The sequence below is a fragment of the Penicillium macrosclerotiorum genome, assembly GCF_028827735.1.
Source record: "Penicillium macrosclerotiorum strain IBT 26536 chromosome Unknown utg000008l_segment0_segment0, whole genome shotgun sequence".
NCBI classification, from domain to species: domain Eukaryota; kingdom Fungi; phylum Ascomycota; class Eurotiomycetes; order Eurotiales; family Aspergillaceae; genus Penicillium; species Penicillium macrosclerotiorum.
The window spans coordinates 1,039,305-1,062,415 of record NW_026643087.1 but is presented as its reverse complement, the minus strand read 5'-3'; the positions used below and the strand labels follow the sequence as shown (position 1 = coordinate 1,062,415).

Genomic DNA, 23,111 nt, shown 5'->3' with positions numbered 1-23,111 from the left:
ACGAGATCGCCTGGTCCATACTTTCAGAAGTGAAGAGTTTGCTGCGATTCAGGGGAAGATGTCGGGTGCGGGGTAACGACGTTCTAGGTTACTACATGTCAGCTCAAATGGATTATCAGATTATGCCTTGCTGGCTATTTTTTTGAACAGATATTCCTCCATTAAATGCCGGTCAACCCCACCTCGATTTCCAGATAGGCTGAACCCCGTAACCGGTCATATGTGTTAATATTATTTCGTGGAGTATTAATCTGGATACTGACATTGAGATTGTCAATTACATCGGGGAAAAAGCCCACCGTGGTGGATTAAACTGCACTCAATTTTATGCGCTAGCGTCTTAGCAACAGGGTCCAGAACTCAAAGAAGGTTGTCAGGCGGTGATCGGGTGCAGCAAACCGGATCCTATTTCGCAGTGGAGAAAACCGAGCTCATCTAAATCACCAGAAACAGGGGAGAACGTCTTGAAGGACAGATCACTCTCGATTGATGTGCCTTTAGAGAATTGATGCACCTTAGATCCAGAAGCAAAATCGAACATCGAGCAAAAAGGAGCAGGGACAGGGGAAAAACCAATCCCTGAAGAAGCAATTGCCGGAGAAGAAATCAAGTCAGAGCGAAAGAAATCATTGGCATTCAAACTTTCTTTCATGGCCTTGCCACTAGTGCGTTCGTTTTCCAAATAGACGCAACCTCCCTGGGCATTGCCCTGCCCGTGAGCAACAATTCCATTCTTCGCTATTCGAGCTTTGGGTATCTCGTTGTCGTCTCAAGGCTAATATCATTCTTAGACAATTGCCGCTGACCTTAATGGTCAAAGTCTAGAGTCCTTCTGGGCGAGCTTATCCTATACTTTATGTGGTCTTATCATGCAACCCGTCTGGGCGAGTGTTTCAGACGCATTTGGCCGAAAGGTCCCTTTATACATTTCCATGGCATTTTTCTTCTTGGGGTCTATTATCTTCGCTGTTGCTAGGAATATGAATAATGTAATCGCCGGCCGAGTTCTTCAAGGCTTCGGCGGCGGGGGAATCGACGTTCTTGCGTCGGTCATTCTGGCGGATATGACAACGCTGCAGGAAAGGTCGAAATACATTGGTCTGATGGCCATTCCAATGGCTATTGGAAATATTCTTGGGCCTACGGTTGGCGCGCTCTTCGCTAACTATGTTACCTGGAGGTGGATCGGATGGATAAACTTACCCTTTCTAGGAATTGGCACGCCTCTTCTGCTTTTCTTCCTTAAGCTACGACCGGTTCCTCTTGACACGTCACTACTCGGGAACTTGAAGCGCTTGGACTGGATTGGCATGGCTCTCGTTACTATTGGTATTAGTCTTTTCGCTTTACCTCTCAGTTGGGCGGGCTCCTTGTTCCCCTGGGGTGCGTGGCAGACCCTTCTTCCTCTGCTTCTGGGAGTTATCGTTCTTGTCATATTTGTGTTCTACGAAAAATATCCCGAGGCACCTATCGTTCCGCATCGTATCTTTGGATCCAAAACTGCAAGTATGACACTGGCTGGAGGTTTCCTCCATGGAGTGGTCATGGTTTCTCTCCTACAGTACTTACCGTTGCTATATCAATCTGTGGAACTTGAGACTGCAATATTATCTGCAGTCGCTCTATTACCAACTGTCATCATTAGCGTGGTATTTGCCGCTGTCTCAATGTTGCTCGTTCCTGTATTCGGAGGGTACACATGGGTTCTCCGAATTTCATGGATCATTCTAACACTGGGAACCGGTCTACTTGCCCTGTTTGATATAGGATCATCATCATCTATCCGATACGGACTACCAATATTATGGGGTATGGGGATTGCCCTGCTCCGTCTCAACACCCTTCCTATGCAAGCGAGTGTCAATGTCGATGATACGGGCGTGGCAATCGGACTATTTTTCTCGATTCGCATGTTAGGAGGAGTCATCGGGTTCACCATCTGCTCAACAATTTTTAAGACCGTTTTCTCGAAATACATCGTGGTTTCTGCCGTGCAACTCACTGGCCCGCTGGCACCGCTCAAAGATGCGTCCAATTCTGTCTCCTTTATTGAAAGTTTGAGAACACTGGATATTCCCACTGAAACACTCGAGGAAGTCCTGGAGGTTTATCGAAAGTGCTTCCAGACAATTTTTTATACTATGACAGGATTCAGTGTGCTTGGTTTGTTGACTTCAATGTTTCAAGACGAGATTGATTTGAGCAAGCAGAAGCTTGGAAATCAGCGGTTTGAAGACTGATTGCTGATTGACACGGGCACAGAGAACCTATCCCAAGTTGTGGAATGAAAGTATATTGTAGTTCTCATAATGTATCATAGTAGATAATAAACAATTTTCAGCTCCCATCACGGAGATAGTACTTGGCAGTCCATTTTGTGAATTTACAATCTTTTTACAGGAGCCTTTGGTTCATATGGCACTACTACTGCTCTTACTGGTGTATCGAAGGGTATCATGATGAAAACAGGATGTCAAAAGGCATGGAAGCGATTCTAGATGAGGAGAGATCAGAGGCATTTTGATTTCAAAGAGAGTTAAAACTATCACTTCATGATAGGAAGCCAAGCATCAGAAAATCCGCCATGCGTCAAAAGAAAGAATGTCATATCGGTCATCACGTCGTCCAAATAAATTCCAAATTAAAAACGAATAACGCCAGTTCCGGTCCAAAGGAAGCCACAATTTAGCGTCCCGGAACGCTAGACAACAGGGCGCCAGAATTGCAAATCAAATCCAACACGGAGAAAACAGGTTGGCAATAGGGATTGTGGACAATGTCACACTTCCTCGATGACAATGGCTCGCTCCACAATCCAGTTTACCAAAACCTGGGCTTCTAATTTCCATCGGCCGTCGGCCCACACATCACTTAACCAGTAGGACCACCGCTTATTCGGCGGCAAATGCAAGTCCCAGAGGCTATTAGGGGCCCTCCGCGCATTAGTGCGTGTGTCTGCTCCTGCGGAGAGGTCTTGGTTGACATTGCGCAGGGCCATCGCCGATGCAGGGTTGCTTGAAGTCGACATAGCACCCTGACGCAGCAGCCATTCGCGCTCGGCTTTTTCACCGGCACGCCGGGCAACGGCTTCCTCGTCTTCAGCTTGGTAGAGATCGCACTTGTTGCACTCCGAGCAGCGGGAGCCAGGATTGATGCGGAAGTGTTCGCAGAAATGTTTGTACCCCTCGGGTTCTTCGAATTCATCGTCGAAGACATTGCCAGCCCCTTCCTCATCTTCGTCGGGCCCGTCCGCACCGCCATCGTAGGCGTCTAGGTTTTGTGGACGAGGTCGGTCGAAGCCGCGGCGTAGTGGGACTGGACGCACTGGCGGGCCAAGTGCCTTCCGACAGAGATAGCACATTGAGTATCCGCAAACACAGGTGAGCTTGTTGCAGCCAGAGGATTTGACAAAGGAGAGGCCACAGCGCGGACAGGTACGCTTCACAGCGGCCGTGCGCGCCGCCTCCACCGTGGCACGAAGGTCCAGCAGAAGTGGCTCATGGCAGACGTGCGGGTCTCGCCAGTCTTTCTGGCATGTCATACAGCTCACTCTTCGACAGGACGTGTTGGCACAAGTGAACCGCTTGAGACGGATCTTGAGGCAGAGATGGCGGATAGAAGTTTTGAATATGGCACCGACGGCAGAGGGATTAAAAAGCAGTAGGATAAGAAGAGGGAGAACTAGAAGAGGAACAAGGTCCAAAATGAGGACGGCCATCAAAATGGTCGGAATAAGGTCCCCGTCACGGCGCACCCGCCAGCGGATGCCACGCGTAGATGGGTGATAAACAGGGTCCACTTCAGCATACGAGCAAAATGGACACCGTACCAATCTCAATTGAGACTTCATGAGTGCTTCTGATGCCAGTCGATCCTCGAGTTTGCGAAACGTCTCAGCACCAGCAGTATTGAGTAGGATGGCTTGCCGTACAATCTCCGGGTGCAGACATCCATCGCAAGCGCCAACGGATAATGGAGCAAGACACTTCAATGTGGAACGTTCTAGGTCCATGGATTTCCCCCAGCCTTGGCCAAACAGCGCCTCATGGACAGTGCGCTGGATGCAATGATAGCAGATTATGTGGGTGTTAGAGGAGCATGTTGCGATCTGCTCAAAGGTGACATCCGCGAAGCAGCACTCGCATTCATACAACGCACAGGCTGCGATAGCCTCCCTCTCATTGAGCTCCAGCGCAAATTGGTAATCCTCAGTTTCCTGGTTTTCGCGCCTTTGGTCTAGGAGTGGGGCCAGAAGAGCTGCATGTAGTTCATTGTCTAACTCAGCACACCCCGTGTCTTTGAGTCGGGGTAGGATTTCACCATCCGGCTGTCGCTGCCATGCCAGGAGCGGATGCTCGTCTCGGTCCTTCTTGCGTTTGAAGGAAGGAAGAAGACTGTTGAAAGTGGCTCGCCAAGTTCGACGAGAAAGGTTGCGTAAAATCGGCCGCGCGCGCCAGTAGCTAAAGTTCGCCTCTGCCAAAACTCCATCTATCATGCTTCTACCCAAGCCGCTGAATTCCTTCGCTAGCAATGATCTGACTGCCGCCTTGTAGTCTTCGGATCGAAATTGCTCGTCGGCGGGCACCAGATTACCATCAGCTGTATCGTCACTAGTAATCCTGGCTTGTTCATCCTTCTTGTTTTGGTCCTCGGAGATATTCCATCGGCCCTCCACCCATTTCTCTTTGTGTCGGACCAATTGATCGACGCAAACTTCCAGCCGGCTGAGCCCGTCAAAGCGCGTCAACAGCTCTCGAAAGACCTCGATTCTGACATCCGGGAAAATCCGCACAAGCTTCTCCAACGCCGTGTTCAACTCATCTAATTCTCGCTCCAAATCCTCTGCAGGGCGGAAAGTTTGTTGCTGGAGCGAGCGGGATCGTGACGTGCTGCCGAATGGGTTGTTTCGGAGGGCCTCGAGTGTGATCGAATGGCTATTTGGCGAAGAGGACGTAGTCACAGCCCCGCCAGTCCCTGACGATGAGTTCCAGATATTTCGACTGGACGACGAGCTAGACGAAGAGGCTGAGGCCGAGGTTGAGCCGCGGTGACGGTGGGAGTGGGCAGTCGGTGCGGTGCCGTCGGCGGGGCGTGGGGGGAAGTGGAGGACTTGAAGAAGCCGGGAACCGGCAGCGAAAGCACCATTATGGGAGCGAGCGAGGCACTGCTACATCGTTGATCTGCAGCAGCAGGGCGTGGATTTTGTTTGAGGGACTTTTGGGGGTTGCCAAGGTTGTCTTGGTCGTTGGGAGGAATGAAGAATGAAGGATCGCGAAGCGTGTGGTTTACATAAGACGGACGACCAGCGGCATCTTTGTTGCCTACGTTGTCCACTCGGCGGTTGGGAAATGCGGGTCAAGTAGTGGAAGCTCAACACTTTTGGACACCCTGTGGAACCCGATTATTCTAATAATATCGCTCGGATCTCAAAGTTCTCTTGAACAGCATATGGGTGCATCTCTTTTATATTAATATAGACCTTCGCCTCCCTTGCGCCGGGGCGAGTCGGCAAGGATTTGTCCCGCGATGCGATGCCAATGCGCGATGCTAGGGAGTGGCAGGAATGGCCCCATAATGAAGCTTCCGAAGAAAAGTTCCTGGAAGATCTACAAAACTTTATGGAAAAAGAAAATTGAACGGGGTCTTAAGAGATCTGAAAATTTGAATACGAAAAGACATATGATTCGAAAACAAGAGCAACAGAAAGCTATGTATATACAAACAAGAGGCTACATTCTGACCGGAGTATCCCAGCTCACAGGTCATGGTATATCACTTCACAACTGGGCATTCAAATTCCATATTTTACAGCTTGGCCTTAGCACCCTCGAGGAGCTCAGCACCAGCGCCAGTGATGGCAGGCTTGCCAGTGTCCACAACGGTGGTCTGGAAGAGAACAGTGTTGCCCTCCTTCCACATCTCGGTGCGGAGAGTCTGGCCAGGGAGCACGACACCAGCGAAGCGAACCTTCAGGTTCTTGTAAGCGCCGTACTTGGCGAACACGTGCTTGGCGGAAACACCCAGCGAGCACAGACCGTGAAGGATAGGGGTCTTGAAGCCGCCGACCTTGCTGAACTCGGGGTCGATGTGCAGCGGGTTGCGGTCGCCATTCAGACGGTACAGAGCAGCCTGTTCCTCGGAGGTCTTCTCCTCGACGACGGCGTCGGGCTTGCGCTGGGGTGCCTTGTAGGCGGCAGTGGCAGCCTTGGGCCGGACAGCAGTCGGCTTGGGGGAGCCACCGAAGCCACCGCTGCCACGGATAAAGACGGTCGTCTCGTTGTAGAAGAGGTCCTCGCCGGTCTTAGCATCCTTGGTAGTGAAGCCAGACACGACAATGGCGGCGTTGCCCTTGTCGACAACGTCGATGAGCTTGGGGTAGGTCAGGGTGTTGGCGGTGGTGGGGATGGGGAACTTGCGGACCTCCATGTACTGCTCGCCATGAAGCAGCATCATAGGGGAGAAATTCTTGACAATGTCATCCATGTTCCAGGGATTCTGGGTGTTGAACCAGGGGATCACACCAAAGGAGGGGAGCGCTTGGAAGTTGTCACTGTTCTCATAGACCAAAGGCAGGTCGGTGCGCTTAGCACCCACGCTCAGGTTGTAGAGAATGACATCCCGGTCCTCATAGTTGAAGGTAGTGCCCTCAGTGGTCAGAGTCTTAGACTTTTCAATGTTGGCGAGGGTCTCATTTTGGCCACTGCCACCAACTCGGTTCGACATGTTAGCCATGATCTTCTCGGCACCGGCCTGGCCATCCTCGGGGTGGTCGGCACGGCCGTCGTCGAAGTTGGTGATCTCCTTCCACTTGGAAACCACGGTCTCGGGGGTCAGCTTGACATCCACAGGGAAGCCGTGGCCGCCAGCGCGCTGCCAGCGGGTGCGGCCGAACCAACCGCTGCCACACTCGAACAGACCCTTGGTGGAGGGCTCGGGGGCGGCGTCGGAGCAAAGAAGCACAACCAGAGGAGCGACGTAGTCGGGCTTGAAAGCCTGGACCATTTCCTCGGGCATGATGGTACGGGTCATGTTGGTACCAGCATTGGGAGCAATAGTGTTGACCTTGATGTTGTACTTAGCACCCTCCATGGCGAGAGTGCGGGAAAAACCAAGGATACCCAACTTGGCGGCAGCGTAGTTGGCCTGGCCAAAGTTACCATAGATACCGCTGGTGCTAGCAGTGTTGACAACACGGCCATACTTCTGCTTCAAGAAGTAGGGCCAGGCAGCCTTGGTCACCTTATAGGTACCACGCAGGTGAACGTTGAGGACCGAATTCCACAGGTTGTCGTCCATGTTGGTGAAGGCTTTGTCACGCAGAATACCAGCATTGTTGACCAGAATGTCAATGCGACCAAAGGCATCAATAGCAGACTTAACGACGGCATCACCATCCTCACAATTGGCCTTGTTTCCGACGGCCTTGCCACCCATCTTCTTGATCTCCTCAACAACAGGCTCGGGGTCCATCAGATCATTAACAACAACCGAGGCACCGTATTTAGCGAAAAGCAAGCAGTAGGCCCGGCCGAGGCCAGCACCACCGCCGGTAACCAGGGCGACACGACCCTTGAAGTCAGGCTCCTCACCCTTGGGAGCACTGGGCAGCTTCAGACCATCTTCCAAGAAACCCATAAAGTCGGCGGGTCCGTTGGGGTACTCGGGCTTAGAGAAGTCGTTGACCTCGTTCCACTTGCGGGCAAGAGCGCCGGGAGTCAGAGAGTCATCAGTCTTTAGGAGGGCACCCTTGGCACGCTCCCAGCGGAGCTTGGCCATGTGACCACCGCCGACCTCATAGATGCCACCAGTCTCGGTGGTGTTGGAAGAGTGGACCAGAGCGGCCACCAAGGGAACGACCCAGTCGGGCTTCAGGTTCTCCAGGACATCCGGGGGCATGACAGTGGCAGTCATACGGCTCGCTGCAATGGGGGCAATGACGTTGGCAATAATGTTATATTTCGCACCCTCCTTGGCCAGGGTCTCTGTGAAACCGACCTGGCCGAGCTTGGCAGCCGAATAGTTAGCCTGGCCGAAGCTACCGAAGAGGCCAGCGGACGAGGCGGTGTTAATAACGCGGCCGTACTTTTGTTTCCGGAAGTGAGGCCAAGCAGCACGAGCACACTGTCAGGGAACCATCTGATTAGTCTGATATTTATGCATGGATTGGGGCATCTCCAGAATGCAAGCTTACCTTGTATGCGCCGTATGTGTGAACACGGTTAATCAGATCCCAATCCGCATCCTTCATGTTCTTAAAGCTAATATCCCGGAGAATACCGGCGTTGTTGAGCAGCACGTCCACGCGGCCGAAGTTCTTAATGGCGGTCTCAATGATCGCCTCGCCATTCTCGACACTGTCGTAGTTGGCAACAGCCTTACCACCGGCGGCGCGGATCTCCTCGACCACGACATCAGCAGCCTGCGGATCGGCGGAAAGGAAGAGTTTAGTAGAGGATCATGCAGACAAATAGACGGGACGAACGCATACCTTTGATGACTTGCCCTCACCCTTGTGAGAGCCACCGAGGTCATTCACGACGACATTCGCGCCCCTTGAGGCGAAGAAGAGGGCATATGCCTTCCCCAGACCGCCGCCGGCGCCGGTGACGACCACCGTTTGGTTATCGAAGCGTAGTTCGGACATCCCGATATATTATGCAGTAGAGAGCTCCGACTAGTTCAGTCTATGGGGTAGAAGAACTAGAAGTTGAAGAAGGGGAAAAGATGGAGAAGAGGGGAGTTTAAGACCAGCTCGGTAGGCGGGAGCAGGTCGGTCTGGGGGACCTCGGCACGTTTTGGTCGGTAACAAATGGGGTACGTATCGTTACATGGCAGATGGGGGTCCCTTCACATGCCGACGATCCAGGGCCAATGGCTTGCAATGCATCCTCAGCTACGGCGTACTTTACGCTCCCCGGCGGTTAAGGCTGGTATTCAAAGCACGGTCGCATGATGGAGACCATATTCAACCGGTAATTTATGCTACTTGCTCGACACCGGTTCATCCTGGCCCCCGGTTTGAGACTCGCTGCATTCCCGAATAGGCACTAGGGTTCCTCCGGGAGCTGAGGTACCTCTCTTTCTCTTCTGCGGCACCCTGTACAGTGTTACCGGCGCACAGTACCGCTGCTGACTCAGACATGTGACAGTCAACGTCATCGCCATGTGCTTTTACAAAACAAAAATGCGTCGAGACTTTCCTCAAAGATATTTGGAGCAGATCCATGCGCGTAAACCATGAGCCTAAAAGGTGCTGTTGGTCGGTCAACCTTGACCTCGACATCTCGCCCGAGAGGAGCCATAGAATCGCGTAGAGAGGATACCCCGCGGGGCCTAAAAGCACCCCAGATTCCCGATCGGAGAACTTGCCGGCCACCGTAACCGATCAGATTCAGAGCACCACCCGTAAAGGAACGCAATTGACCCTCGAGAGCCTCCAACATGCCGGAAATAGTGGATGACAAGTCGCAACATTGCATTCCCTTCCTCCTTGAACGGCTACGCATCCATACCGGACGGCACCACGCCAATGGCAGGACCCCGCCGTTTTTCATGGGGCTCAATGGCGTCCAGGGCGCCGGCAAGACCGTCCTGGTAAGTCAACGGTCCGGTCGGCTTCGATCAGGCCGTGCTGCCGAGGAACAACATCGTCGGCTCAATTTCCCCGAGGAATGTACTGATCAGTCATCTAGGTGTCAGCCCTGCAGGATACGCTACAGTCGACCCCGTATTCCCTCTCCGTGGTGACCTTGTCGCTGGACGACATCTATCTCACCCACGCAGACCAGGTGGCCCTCGCCCAGGCTCATCCCACAAACCCACTGCTCCAACATCGGGGCCAGCCTGCGACGCATGATCTGGCGCTGGGCGAAAAGGTCTTCGCATCTCTTGCGGCCGAGCAACCCACGGCAATTCCACAATATGACAAGTCCGCCTTCGGAGGCCAGGGCGATCGCGTGCCCAGGTCGCATTGGAAGACGGTCAACGCCGATGGACAAGAGAAGGTCAAGGTCGTCATTTTCGAAGGATGGTGCGTCGGATTCCGCCCCTGGGATGACCAAACGCTGCGTGCGAAATGGGAGGCTGCGGTGAGACAGAAAGAGACCGGGGACTATCATGGACGATTGGGTCATGTCAAGCTCGAGGATGTCCAGACGGTGAACGAGGCATTGAAACAATATGATTCTCTGACCGAGTACGTTGTGGCCCCCAAATTATATTCAATTGGAGAGGGTTAGGAATTGGGCTAACGCGAAATCGCAGCAAACTGGATGCTTTGATCCATATGTGAGTATGGGCCATTGGATTCTCTTTCTGTTGATTTTCTATGTTGAAATTTGTCTTGCTAAGTTGCTACCCCAGTGATGCCCAGGACCTCCAGTTCGTTTATGAATGGCGCCAGGAGCAAGAGCGCACCTTGCGAGCTGCTCGAGGCACGGGAATGACCGAGGAACAGGTCAATCATTTCGTCGATGGCTGTGAGTAATTTGAGGTTGATTGGAGATATTTTAAAATGCCAAGTCTCACAATTGTCATCGCAGATTTTCCATCTTACGAGCTCTTCACGGAGACCCTTCGCGATGGAGTCTTCAAGCCTCGCGCTTCCTCCGTAGGATCGACGCCAGATTGGCAAGGGAGACAGCTTCGATTGGTCGTTGACCGTAATCGCAGGGTTCAGAACGTATTGCAAGTTTAATCCACACTTGCAAGTTGCTCCAGTGCATTCAATCAGTTGCAATGATTTCCGTGGATACATAGATTCTTCCACATCGTAACAGGCGAGTGCAGCGTCTATACCTATGAGTATATCTCATTGTTTGCTCTATAGGTACTCTAGAGCGCACAGTCTGTGAATTGTCATTTAGCCAGTCGTAGATAATCCAAGAAAAGAAAAGGCTTGGGCCGGAAGCTCGCTTATGCACCCAAATCGTGCTCTTTTTCCATGGAATCCGCTGGATCCGCTGAACACAGTTCGTAGCAAGAGATGACAAGTAATACTCCTTCATTTGCCAGCGGGAGAGATCCAGCGATGGTCAGCTTCAGATGGCTGATACCGAACCACACTTGCCGATGCACATTTGTCGGGATAATATATTCCATGTTATCTTCGGTAAGTCATGGAAATATTGACTGTTCTTATAATCTTCATCAACTATCATCCAGAAGATTTTGAGGGGACCAATATTCTTTCTCGGGGCCCTGTGCATCCAGCCACACGAGGCCATCAGCTAGCAGATCATCAACCACAGTTTGTGCTCGGGCCCTTTCCCAATTCAGATTCAACCGCAGCATTGAGACGCTCACAAATCCCAGGACTTGAATGACCCCCAGTACGGTCGACTGGTCAGTGTTCAACTCCTTTGGAACGGATCGTATATATTGTTTGGAGCCAACATGAACGATAGAGAATCCAGAGCCGAGAGGCTCGAGAGAACGGACAGCGCGGAGGATATCATCCCTATGAAGGCGATATAGTTAGTCATGCACAGCTGGATCGTCACAAAAAGGCGAGCATACTCGGTAACCTCTAGTCCACTTCCAATTGCCTTCCCTTTGCCTACTTGCTTCAGGCACTCTTCCACGCCAATCAAGCCACCGTTTTCACCCCTCGTCTCGCGACAAAGTTCAACTACACGTACGGCAACCTCAAAGTAGAAGTCGTTCATGTCTCCCCCGAGGATCTGAGTCCAGAAGCTACCCCCCTCACCCAGCCCTCGTCGGCCATTTTTGCCTTTGATATTACTAGCAGCAAGAGGATCAACTCCGATGGTATTGCACATGCGCGCAAATTCTGCCCGGAAAGTCGGATTGGACTTGATGGTAGAACTGTGCTCGAGAGCGAACGTATGAAGTAATGACTGGAAGACCGAGAGCTGAGTCTGGAGGGACGCCAGATGCGTGGAACGTAGGTTAGCGCCATGAGTGGCATATGACTGCGTCGTTTGGTTGCGATTCACAAAGGCACCAAGGCCGACACCACGGCGTGACATGATGGCTGGCTTTTGTGGTAATCGGTGAGAGGAGCTGCGGCGGAGGGGTGTTTGGATGGCCCGGCGAGGCCACGAGATGAAGTCATCTGATAAGCTGATAAGCCGATAAGCCAGAAGCCCTAATCAAGCGCGATAAGGGCATGTGCCCCGAATTGGTTAGTGTGGTAATTGTGAAGGCTAGTCCGTAATAGGCTAGATTGGTCCGGCACCCACAAGCGAATTCTTCTTTTCTCTCGTGGTTCTTCTGCTCGAACTTTTCCCCCGACAACCTTCGCCGACAACTCGACCTTCAGGACCTTCGCAATGGCCCCTACTCCTACGTATGCTATCCCTTGAACTTTCCACTGACTGTAGCAATCCTTCGAGATTGTGAGGTTGCAGTATAGTCGTCCTTCTCGCTGGAGATGCTACGGCCATCGACTTCACTTGATGGCTGCTGAGCACCAGCTCGATCCTTCCGGTGCCTTCCTCCTGCTCGTGTGACCTTGACGACGTGCCTTCGCATTTCAGAATCGGCCCAGTTGAGAGGATGAAGGCGTGCGGAGTGTTGAGGTTGAAAGCAATCTACGCCTTCTCCTCCAAAACTATTGTTGTCAGCTATCGTATCCGGTGCTTTTGATGCGGTAAAAGCAGTCACTGCCCATATGGAACGAACAGCGTCAACAGATTGTTCCTGGACTTCGGTTCGGGGTATTGTCGGATGAGGACAAACATGGCTGGAAAAATTTTTCGGGTGGTTGAAAATCTCTTCAAATGTTGCGCTGAAACATGCCAATGGGAAGTGGATCAACCGTGAAGCCCATCTGGTTATGGTCCTCACTGACTAAAGAAATTTCGTCGAGTTATTTTGTTTTATTTATCTTCCCAGTTGAGAATGTGGCGCTCTATGCTGCAGTTCTGACACTCGGCGGATTGTTTCATGTCAAGTCATGATCATGCGGACAGACTATACTAACCTCCACCAGCTCCGTTCCCTCCCAGGACCAGGTCCTCGTCCCCGAGACCCTCCTGAAGAAGCGCAAGTCCCAGGAGGCTGCCCGCGCTGAGCGCCGCGCTGAGGCCGAGAAGCAGAAGCAGGTTCGTATCACATGTTTTTCAACCCAGAACCTCTCCTTCCCTCACATCCAACTATCTGATGACAACACCAACCACGCGACTAGGCCAAAAGGTCAATGCTGTCGCCTGTTAACCATCTTTCGGGGCTGATACACTGTTGATGCCATCTGCATTTTTAAATCACCAACGTGATTGAGGGATCTTATTGCTAACTTGAGATTCCATTTAGGCCAACAAGGAGAAGCGTGGTGTCATCTTCAAGCGCGCCGAGTCCTACGTCAAGGAGTACCGCGATGCTGAGCGTGAGAAGATCCGCCTGGCCCGCGCTGCCCGCCAGGAGGGTAACTTCTACGTTGATGACGAGCCCAAGCTGGTCTTCGTTGTCCGTATCAAGGGGTATGTCAACCATTGAATTATCCGACCTGTTTGCAGCCGACAACTAATCCTATCCCCTACAGTATCAACAAGATTGCTCCCAAGCCCCGCAAGATTCTGCAGCTCCTCCGTCTGCTCCAGATTAACAGCGGTACCTTCGTCCGCCTGACCAAGGCCACCCAGGAGATGCTGACCATTGTCAACCCCTACATTGCCTACGGTTACCCCAACCTGAAGTCCGTCCGTGAGCTTCTGTACAAGCGCGGTTACGGCAAGGTTGACAAGATGCGCGTTGCCCTGACCGACAACCAGCTGATCGAGGAGCACCTCGGCAAGTACGGCATTGTCTGCATGGAGGATCTGATCCACGAGATCTACACCGTTGGCCCCAACTTCAAGCAGGCCAACAACTTCCTGTGGCCCTTCAAGCTGTCCAACCCCACTGGTGGTTTCCGCACCCGCAAGTTCAAGCACTACATCGAGGGTGGTGACACCGGTAACCGTGAGGAGAACATCAACGGTCTCATCCGCCAGATGAACTAGATTTCTCTCTTTACGGGGTCCCTCTTGGGGCGTTTCATGTGAAATGGAGTTCCTCAATTAAAAAAACAAAATTATTTATGTCTTTTACGGGTTGTTTGTTCTGCACACGGGCTGTGTACATCTGGTCAAAATTAGCGATACGATAGTCTAGGATTTCCGGTAATTCAATGCTTCAGACAACCCGCAACTTCTTCATGCACCAGTATTTGAGGGTAGTTTCAGGTGATTTTCTAGTGTCAGTCCCCTCGAGGTAGACTGGTAGTGTATGAAAAAAAAAATTGAAGACCAATCGAACATGGAAACCCCAAACACTAGGGTTTGGGCCCATGAGAGGCCACTGTGGGCCCAAGCGTCGACCCGGTTGCCCATGGTCTAAATAGTCTCGACAAAATCCTTGACCTTATGGGATCTGTCGATGGCATCATGGAGTATGGTAAAGCCTTTATTAGCATGTCGGAAACTTTATATTTGTCATTTCATATGGATATTCTTGTGCGAAGTAGTAGAATTATCTTGAAACTATCCCCGTAGTCGATCAGTTGAAACAATATATATCTTTGATATTGTCTGCCATTGACCTCAGATAGCATCTGAGGTCTCTAATGTAATTGATTTTCCTAGGCCCTACAAGGCATTTATCATAATCAGAAACGGCGTCCCCTGTCAATGTTGATGTGCGCTCAATTGACTGAAATCATGGCTCTATTCCTTGAGGAGAGGCAAGAAAGGTTGTCTCTCGACCGATTCTAGTCCACGCCAACAGTGTATGAGCTGGAGCAGAACTTAGAGTGTTAGTAATTGACGAGCATTAGGGGTTTAACCATGACATATATGTATCTAATCCTTTGATTCACTTTTTAGCAAGCAGAAGTTTGAGAGACTGACGAACTTTCATTCTGGACGAATTCATAAATCACCATAATTCTACAATGCACAATCGAATATATGCCATCCTAAAACAGACATGCCTCAAGAAATTCCATGCCGCTCTTTCTCTGGAATATCTCAGTATATAGACAGGGAAGGCGAAAAATTATTTATCCGCCTACCCAAATTTGTCATCATGGAGCTCGTTTAAGTCTACCATCACAGACGCATGTTGTGAACGTAGTTGTGACAGCGCCAGGAGATGTAAAGGTGATCTTATTGGTTATGCTCAGAACTAGCTAAGAGGGTGTACTGGGGTCATGTGACCTGGCTTGGGGTAACAGTAGTCCATGTGAAAAAATTGTGAAAATTGTGAATTGTCCTTTATGTAAGCTGATAGAGGAACCAAGGCACCCGGGGTCACCACAAAATTGTATCACCACCACCCTCTGTATGTCACTTCTCTATCATAAAGGCACTATTTTGGTCTTAGCTCTTATTACGATGTCCCATAATTCTTGAATTTATCGCTAAGTGCCTCTTGAAATGTGCTCTTGAATTCTCTATCGGACATTTCCCTGGACAGGCTTGCCACCCGGAAGATGTGCGACTTTGACTAGCTATTATAATTTACACTGTTATTATGCTTAAGGATAAATTGGCAAATTAGATGAGAGTGGACTGTGCGTCCTTTGTTGATGAATGATCTCAGTCTTGCTGATAAGGCTGAATCAACCAATAGATGCAGGGTATCGAGTATGCATCTAAAACCATTGCCACGTCACTTCGTGGATACTACTGTATAAGTTACCCAGTTTAATTCGGAAGAACTATTGTCTGGTGTTTGGTATCTGAAATCAAATATTACTCTGAGTAAGATCTAATCAATTGCCAACAACATGACTCGCGGGAATATTGTTGTGGTACAACGCCTCAGTGGATCAGGAACAAACTCGCTCCATTAAGTTGAGTCCTAGGGAAGGAATAAGAACTTAGTTGATTGGGGGTATATATGGTCTATGTTTAAATAAAGAGAAGCTGCATAAAACTCTTCGTACAGTATAGAATTGAATGAACTTCTATCGTGATCTACATTCAGTACGGCGGGTAGGGGACGGCCGGGATACTGGAGATTAACAAGGAAATTGGCGTTTTTGATACCCACTCAAGCGATGAGATACACTAGTTTCTAAGATATACGCTGCTCACGAGCAGGTAAATTAGTGCGCGCGAGTCATGGACGCATCTTAACGGAAACGCTAATCAGATCCCTGAGTTGCTACGAGCTCTCCTTAGCTCCATGGTAACGCCACCCATTTAACTTGGGAAATCTGTAAGGAGAAACCAAACAGAAGAGGCCCAGGCCTCAATATCCTTCTTGTCACTGGTATGATGTTAGAGACAGGGCAAGGACATCAATCTTCACTTGAGTATGTTAAGTGGCGGCGAGGGCAGCGGCGATTACATTTCTTCAGTAGGCGAACCTACCGAATGAACTGAGTTGTCGATGCAGGAAATTCTAGACTCACGCATATCCGCCTCACAGTTGCCTGTCACATGGCCAAGTTACGTCCTGGCTCAGCAGGGATTCCCGTGTTCACACCTCGCGAGGGTCACCGCCATTACTAAGGGACCTGTGCAAGCTTGCGTAGATGGGTTTCCTATACTGTGTTGAGCCGCATCAGGTAGACCAAACCAGTTGCCAAGAAACCACAAACTTGCCTCTAGTACTAGTCTCCGGCATGATCATGCTCACCCCTCGAAGATGATGTCTATCGTGGCATGCAGAGATTGGCTGTTCATGCAAGAACTAAGCCTTTTTGGCCAGATACGGCAAGAGAGGTAAAGCGGGGTATTTTTTGCTTTTTCAACCTTAACATGTAAACAGTCGTGTATTGTCAAGATTGATACAATTTTGCTGTCGATCAGCCTCACTGGACAGCTAAGGGAGAAGGGGGGGGGGGGCGAGATGGACGAAGAATGTAGTATGAGGCAATGCCTTACAGAGGGCTTAAATTTAGCGACGGTGGGTCAGCATAGATATTCAAGTATAAGGATCGAAACTAGTATCTTTACGTTTGAATTGAGCATCTGTCTATCTTATAGCCTAGCTAACTGATATGCGTGGGTGACATTGAACCTTCTCCACTTTATTTAATAATCTTCAGCGACTTCTATGTCTCTCTGACCATTGTAAAGACCATGCAAGCGCGAGCTGGCAAAAATGGCGGATATTCTCGCAGTGGCGGGTGTTGCTTACCCTATTGCTAAAGACCTTTATAAGCTTGCAAAAAAGTTAAAAAAGCTGTGTGAGCAGATCCGCAATGCGAAAAAAGATCTAGATAATGTGATGAAAAGAACGGATTCAGTGGCCCAAACATACGAGTTCTTCAGGGAAACCATGAAAACTGCGAGGAGAGTTCAAGAACTAGCGCCTATATTTAATCGATATCAACAACTTATGGGAAGTATTGATGAGGAATCAAATCGAACCATTGAAAGACTGAAGCATATTACCGGAAAGTTTCGCTCTCTCATACATGGAAAACCTGTCAGTAAGATCGAAAAATGGATTGCACATTTTGAATGGTCTCAAGAGAGGAAGAAAACTGTCCCCTCTCTTTTCCAGGACATGGAGGTACTAGAGAGGTCTATGAGAACAATCGGAACTCTGGTGCATATTCACTTGCTTTTGCAAACCTACCGAAGGGATGGATCAGGTGTAGTCCTGGCACAATTGTATATCTCAAGCATTCCTCCACTTGATCGATGACATAGAGTTCTATACTGATTGTTTGCGGACAGTGAATCTTTAAGAAAATGCTGAATATCGAACTCAACAAGCTTCAGCAAGCTCAACGAGTCCAAAAGAAGCTCCTGATGCGGCAAAAAATCTCGCAGAGTCAACATCTCGAAGCCGACATGTTTGCCAAAAAAATAATGCAAATTTTGGAGAACGAGGTTCTTCAACTAAAGAATCACCAGCGCACTGAGAGCCAGTCCACATCTGGTTCGTGGTCGCCACCAACCTCACCGATATCAACCGAGCCTTCAACCCTTACAACCCCGCCACTCTCTCCCCCATCAACTCTAGGAGCCAGACATCTAGCACTAACCTGCAGCAAGACGAAGATGTCTCGTCGCCCGGGAAGCGGTTTTCGCGGAAAAGAAGAACTCAGTCAGCCCCTTCAGTGAGTACAAGAGTCCCGAAAAAACTTCCAACTCGCATATTAATGGTGTGAACAGCGAATCCCTTCGAGATCATCGCCCCCTTCGCTATTTTCAAGTGACGGGGAATCTGACTATAATGGCCGAGGCGCTAAGCCGGAAATTCACAATCAAAACGCGGGCCAAGGTCAGGCGGGTGCATATATGCAAATGCCACCTTTTGGACCACCAAAACTGGTTTCTCGCCCGCTCGTTAGACAACACTCTCCTGATCGTCCCAGTTCACCCAGCGATACATTTGACCAGCAACAAAACATGCATCGTGGTGGCTCACATCCAACTCGAAGAAGGCAGCGCAGCAGCAAAATATCTGAATATGGGGATGAGGGTGAGGTAACTGCTACTCATAGAACGGGCAGTATTGGGCTGCCATCAGGGAGGTGGAAAGGAAATTCTAGGCCGTATCAGTAAATAAAGGTTGAGCCAAGACGTAATGATAAGATTCTGCGTGGAGTGTCTGCCCCATTGTCGATGGACGGACTAGAAATGTAGAAGCAAAAGCCTTTTCGTATATATGGACAAAGGAAAGAGTAGGGATGAAAAAGAAAAGAAAAAAGCACACAACAGTCGGCATTCGCATGTGGTCACGTACCATGCTATTGACTGGTCGGCGTGTGGCTTATCTGCGAGTAAAATTGAATTTCTTTAGCTCTGTTTGCAAAACAGTTTCCATTCCAATCGTGGGGCTGGGAACAGATCCTTTTTTTTAATCTTTGACGATAGTGTTTCTGACGATGATCTTCCACTCGATCAAGAAGTGGATACAAGTTGGTGAACCTTCGGTATATGTTCGATCTTCTTACCAATCATTGAACGACAGTATCGGAAGAATTGTATTTTGCGAAGCAGCTCGTTGTGGAGAAGTATATAGACTTAAAAAGTTCCCCAGAGGCTGTGTTCTCGCGTCATATTGATCTTGGCCATCCTGAATTGCCAGCCAGCTCGTAATTGGAACCAATTGGCATCCCCCAGCACGACCAATAAACCCCAGCTCTTGAGACAAACCCCATTTGTATCTTTTCGCCAGGTACATCCGACAGGTAGATATTCTTCTGGAAGAAAAAAGGATTAAAAGAGAGACCCATCCATACAGATATCTACAAGATACTTGAGGTCTTACACGAGACAAGGGAAAAAAGCACTTTCTAACCATTTATATTCATTCATTTTGTATCATGGGACTTCGACACGGGTGGACTTCACTCGTGATCAGCAACGGCATGAGAAAGGGAAAGAGAGGAACACAAAGGAAACCATGACAAGGAAAAGAGGAAAAACAACGGCGATGAGGAGAGGAGGTGGGGCAAGGAGAAAAGGGGAGGGCTAGAGGAAGAGGGGACGGAAAAGAAGAATGATAAAAAGAGGCATGCCATTAAACCAGAGAGAGAAAAACACCCCTTTTAAGCCTTGATTGCTCCACCCAATGCACCGCCACCAAACTGCTGGCCACCAGGTCTCCGGCCCTGCTGGCCACCCGGCAGCCGCGGGCCACCACGGGCCTGGCCGCCGCCGCGGGCGCCGCCACGGCCACGGGCACCAGGGCCCTGCTCGCGCTGGAAGGCATTGGCCATACCCTGGGTGCGCTGCTCGAGAGTCTTCTCGTTGGATTCGAGCAAGCCCATGGACTTGTCGGCCAGGGTGACAATCTGGGACTGCAGGCGAGACAGCTCAACGCCCTTGCGGAAGACAATGGCGTCATTGACCTGGTCCAGGGCGGCAGCCAGCTCCTCGTGCGAGATCATGCGGCTGATGATGGCTTGGATCTTCTTAGCGGGCAGCTCGAACATGTCGGCCAGCGAGGAGATGGACAGGCTGTCGTAGAAGGGGGCGTAGGTGAAGAGGTAGGTGCGCAGGCCCTCCTCCTGGGTCTGGGCAGACAGCATCTCCTTAATCTTCTCGGGCTGGGGCATCAGGTCCCAGATCTTGATCGAGGCCAGCATCTCGGCAGCCTTCTTCCAGTCACCGGCGGCGAGGAACTTGGCGGACATGATGACACCGTCACGGGTGTTCTCCGGCGGGCCGGTGAACACCTGGCGCTCGTTGTAGTCGAGCATGCGGCGGAAAGTTTTGGAGATCATGCGGCGGCGCATCTCTGGGGCAGACGAGGTCTGGGCCATGAGAGGGACCTCAAGGAACATGGACGAAGTGAGGTAGATGCACTCAAGCAGCTCGAGGTTGATGTGCATGTGGAAGGGCAGCTGGCGCTGGCGCTCCAGACGCTCCTGCTCAGGGGACACGGTCGAGTAGCGCTGGAGGATGATACCCTGGGCCAGAAGCTCCTTTTGCCGGCCAGAGCCGCAAATATCACCAAGAGTGGTCTGGGCCTCATAGATGAGGCCGGCACGGAAGGCACACAGGCCGATTTGGACGAGGGTGCGGTTGAAGAGGATTTGAGTGCTAACGTCGAAGTTGGCGATGTTCTCAGACAAGTGCGACATGAGCATCAGGTCACGAGAGCGGTAGTACTGGTCGTGCAGAGCAAGGAAGTAGATCTGGCACAGCATGGAGCGGGCCCGGATGATGCCATCACTGTTCTGGAACAGGTAGTTGCAGAGGGTCTGGATGAGGACGTTGACATCGCCGGCATTCTTGCGGGGGGTGGCAGCGGAGTCGAGTTCCGCAGGCAGAGCCTTCCATGTGGAGTCTTCAAGGATGGAGACAACCTGCGAAGGCTTGAAGTAGACGTGCTCCAGGCGGCGGATGATCACTCGGTTGACGCTGTCTTGTCGTGAGTCGTTCTTCTCGCCGGCGTTCAGGCTCTCGGCGTAGAGCTGAGTCCGAACAAGGTTGGTGTACAGCTGCTGCTCGTCGCTCAGGCGCTCAATGTACTCAGCAGTGTGAGGGTCAATTTGCTGCAGAGAACGGGTGAGCTCGTCATCCAGACGCTCGATATATGAGACAATGCTGCCGGGGATGTAGAAAGTCTCATCATCGGCAACCTGAGGTTGCTTCTCATCATCCTCCCACTCGTCAGCACCCTCGCTGATGATGAAGTTACGGTGCTGCTCGAGGACAGAAAGGAGGGTACCGAACTCCTTATCGGCCGACTTCCATTGTTCGGGGCTCATGTAGTTCGCAGAGGACGAGGTGAGATCGAAGCGGGTGGAAATGAGGGTCAAGTAAATACGGATGCGCTGGTAAGGAGTGGTGGCAACCTCCAGAAGCTTCTCCATCGTCCGGATCTGCTCGAGGCGGTCGGTGTTCTTCTTTCCGCGAGACTCGACGATAGTACGCAGGTGCTTCAGAATGCTCTCCGGGGTGTACTGCAGGCTCTTGCCACCACGGCCGACGGTAACAAAGTCTTCATCATCGGCGGGAGCGGCAGCGACAGCGGCGACGGGCTGGATACGCTCGCGGGTGAATCGGGACGGGGCAGCGGCGGGCTTCTCGGCCTCCTCCTCGCTCTCCATGAAAGCATCCTTGGCGGCACGGTACTTCTCGATCTGGGCGGCGTAGTCCTTGTTGTTCTTCTTGATACGCTGCTTGACCGCGTTGAATCCCTTCTGGTTGCTGGCGTTCATCTTCTTGTTGGAGGACTTCTGCTTGCTGACGGTCTCGTTGACGAAGTCCTCGAGGTCGGCGACGGCCTTGACGTAGACCTTGGGGGTTGGCCCAGACTGGGCAATCTTGACGATCTGGCGGTTGAGACTGTCGAATTCTGAGATATCGTGTGGTTAGCATCTGCTCTGCCAGTTTTGTTCCCGCCCCACGCAGGAAGTCCCATTTCTGCCCTTCCATGCGACCGTGTTGCCAAGTCACATATTGAACTCCCGCAGGAGATCACAAACGGAAGACGGAGAGAGAAAAAGGGTGGACGATGGACTCACCAGTCGAGATGACGGCCCAGTCGTTGATCTTCTCGGCATTTTCGATCAGGCGGATGGTGCTCTCCAGACCCTCCAGGCGCTTATCCTTCGCACTCTTGACGACTGTAGGTTTTTCCTCCTCGGACTCCTCTTCACTGTCGGAAACATCCTTCAAGAAAGCCTTGGCACCGCCAACGGCCTCGTCGTCGGAGGATTCCTCCTCAGACTCAGAGTCAGAGGCCTCGCTGGACTCCTCCTCGCTCTCCTCCTCCTCCGAGCGCTCGTAGACATCCTCCTCCTCATCAGAGGAGCTGGACTCGCTGTCGCTACCACCGCGGTAGAAGAATCGAGACATGGTTGCGGATGATTGGAATCCGGTGCTGCACGGGCAGATTGTCCTTCTCAAAAGTTGGAGTTGAATGGCGGGCGAGAGCCACACACGAAATTTAAGCGAGGGGCTAACTAAACCCAATCGGGACTAGCGCGCGAATCCCGTTCTATGCGCTTTCCTACAACGCAACCTCGTCACTTCAGTCAAAGATTTGATAAAAGAAGCAAGAAAAAAAAAAGAAAAAAGGTACGTGTAATCGTTTGATTCGAATGGTATCTACTAATTCACAGATAACGAAGTTGCGTGCAAAAAACATCCGGATGGGCGCGGAAGTGAGGCCGAGTCCCGAAGTGCCTCTACCCGCGGAAAAGAAACAAAGATACATGTATCCAAACATACAACAATATGAAGAAGTCAAACGATCCAGAATCATCCCTAAAAGGCGAAAACACACAGAAAAGACCCATGGTTTACTGAGACAAGGAACAGGGGATGATATCGTTCTTTCATACTCCAGGCTATGCCGAAAGAAGAGAAAAATGAAATAGGGAAGAGAAGAAAAGGACTCATGACACAAGAGCCGCCTATACCGAGAAGCGACAAGTGATGGAAACAGGGAAAAAGAGAACAATCGTTTGCAGGAAAGGCAAAAGGAAGAAGCATAACATAGCGAGAAGAACCGAGGGGGAACACAAGAGATGGCGAACACGATACTTCAAAAGAGATGACAGCATGCGCCACTCTTTATCAAGGGGATTAACCCGTTTTCAAGACGACCGCACGGGTCCATGGCCCGAGAGCTACGCAGAGCATACATCGGGGATTTGCCCTCTCAACCAGACCAGCTAGAATGAAAAAAGGGCCACCAAAAACCCAAGACCGAAACAAGGGCTGGCCTAGAAGCCACAAATTGCA

At 50.9% G+C, this 23,111-nt stretch overlaps 8 protein-coding genes across 8 annotated transcripts; 3 read left to right on the top strand and 5 right to left on the bottom strand.

The window, feature by feature from the left end:
* Nucleotides 1-650: 650 nt before the first annotated feature.
* N7462_008582 (MFS-type transporter sphD) lies at nt 651-2,240 on the top strand (the record flags this gene model as incomplete). The annotated part of the gene is made up of 2 exons (XM_057080297.1): nt 651-665; nt 792-2,240. 2 exons carry the CDS (start codon nt 651-653, stop codon nt 2,238-2,240), a joined length of 1,464 nt encoding a protein of 487 aa, XP_056930625.1.
* Nucleotides 2,241-2,779: 539 nt separating this feature from the next.
* On the bottom strand, nt 2,780-5,312 carry N7462_008581 (E3 ubiquitin-protein ligase; the record flags this gene model as incomplete). The annotated part of the gene is made up of 2 exons (XM_057080296.1): nt 2,780-5,164; nt 5,301-5,312. 2 exons carry the CDS (start codon nt 5,310-5,312, stop codon nt 2,780-2,782), a joined length of 2,397 nt encoding a protein of 798 aa, XP_056930624.1.
* A 493-nt stretch (nt 5,313-5,805) lies between these two features.
* Nucleotides 5,806-8,644, bottom strand: mfp (putative peroxisomal multifunctional beta-oxidation protein (MFP); the record flags this gene model as incomplete). Its single annotated transcript, XM_057080295.1, has 3 exons — nt 5,806-8,121; nt 8,192-8,419; nt 8,489-8,644. The coding sequence occupies 3 exons, from the start codon at nt 8,642-8,644 to the stop codon at nt 5,806-5,808; spliced, it is 2,700 nt and encodes an 899-aa protein (XP_056930623.1).
* Nucleotides 8,645-9,441: 797 nt separating this feature from the next.
* Nucleotides 9,442-10,696, top strand: N7462_008579 (TDA10 family protein; the record flags this gene model as incomplete). The annotated part of the gene is made up of 5 exons (XM_057080294.1): nt 9,442-9,594; nt 9,693-10,195; nt 10,264-10,287; nt 10,363-10,478; nt 10,542-10,696. The coding sequence occupies 5 exons, from the start codon at nt 9,442-9,444 to the stop codon at nt 10,694-10,696; spliced, it is 951 nt and encodes a 316-aa protein (XP_056930622.1).
* A 452-nt stretch (nt 10,697-11,148) lies between these two features.
* On the bottom strand, nt 11,149-11,990 carry N7462_008578 (ESCRT-II subunit protein SNF8; the record flags this gene model as incomplete). The annotated part of the gene is made up of 2 exons (XM_057080293.1): nt 11,149-11,458; nt 11,518-11,990. The coding sequence occupies 2 exons, from the start codon at nt 11,988-11,990 to the stop codon at nt 11,149-11,151; spliced, it is 783 nt and encodes a 260-aa protein (XP_056930621.1).
* Nucleotides 11,991-12,315: 325 nt separating this feature from the next.
* On the bottom strand, nt 12,316-12,495 carry N7462_008577 (uncharacterized protein; the record flags this gene model as incomplete). The annotated part of the gene is made up of 1 exon (XM_057080292.1): nt 12,316-12,495. The coding sequence occupies one exon, from the start codon at nt 12,493-12,495 to the stop codon at nt 12,316-12,318; it is 180 nt and encodes a 59-aa protein (XP_056930620.1).
* Nucleotides 12,496-12,758: 263 nt separating this feature from the next.
* N7462_008576 (60S ribosomal protein uL30) lies at nt 12,759-13,964 on the top strand (the record flags this gene model as incomplete). The annotated part of the gene is made up of 4 exons (XM_057080291.1): nt 12,759-12,802; nt 12,956-13,067; nt 13,276-13,442; nt 13,505-13,964. 4 exons carry the CDS (start codon nt 12,759-12,761, stop codon nt 13,962-13,964), a joined length of 783 nt encoding a protein of 260 aa, XP_056930619.1.
* Nucleotides 13,965-19,459: 5,495 nt separating this feature from the next.
* Nucleotides 19,460-22,220, bottom strand: nip1 (translation initiation factor eIF3 core subunit c; the record flags this gene model as incomplete). Its single annotated transcript, XM_057080290.1, has 2 exons — nt 19,460-21,717; nt 21,887-22,220. 2 exons carry the CDS (start codon nt 22,218-22,220, stop codon nt 19,460-19,462), a joined length of 2,592 nt encoding a protein of 863 aa, XP_056930618.1.
* Between the last annotated feature and the right edge of the window lie 891 nt (nt 22,221-23,111).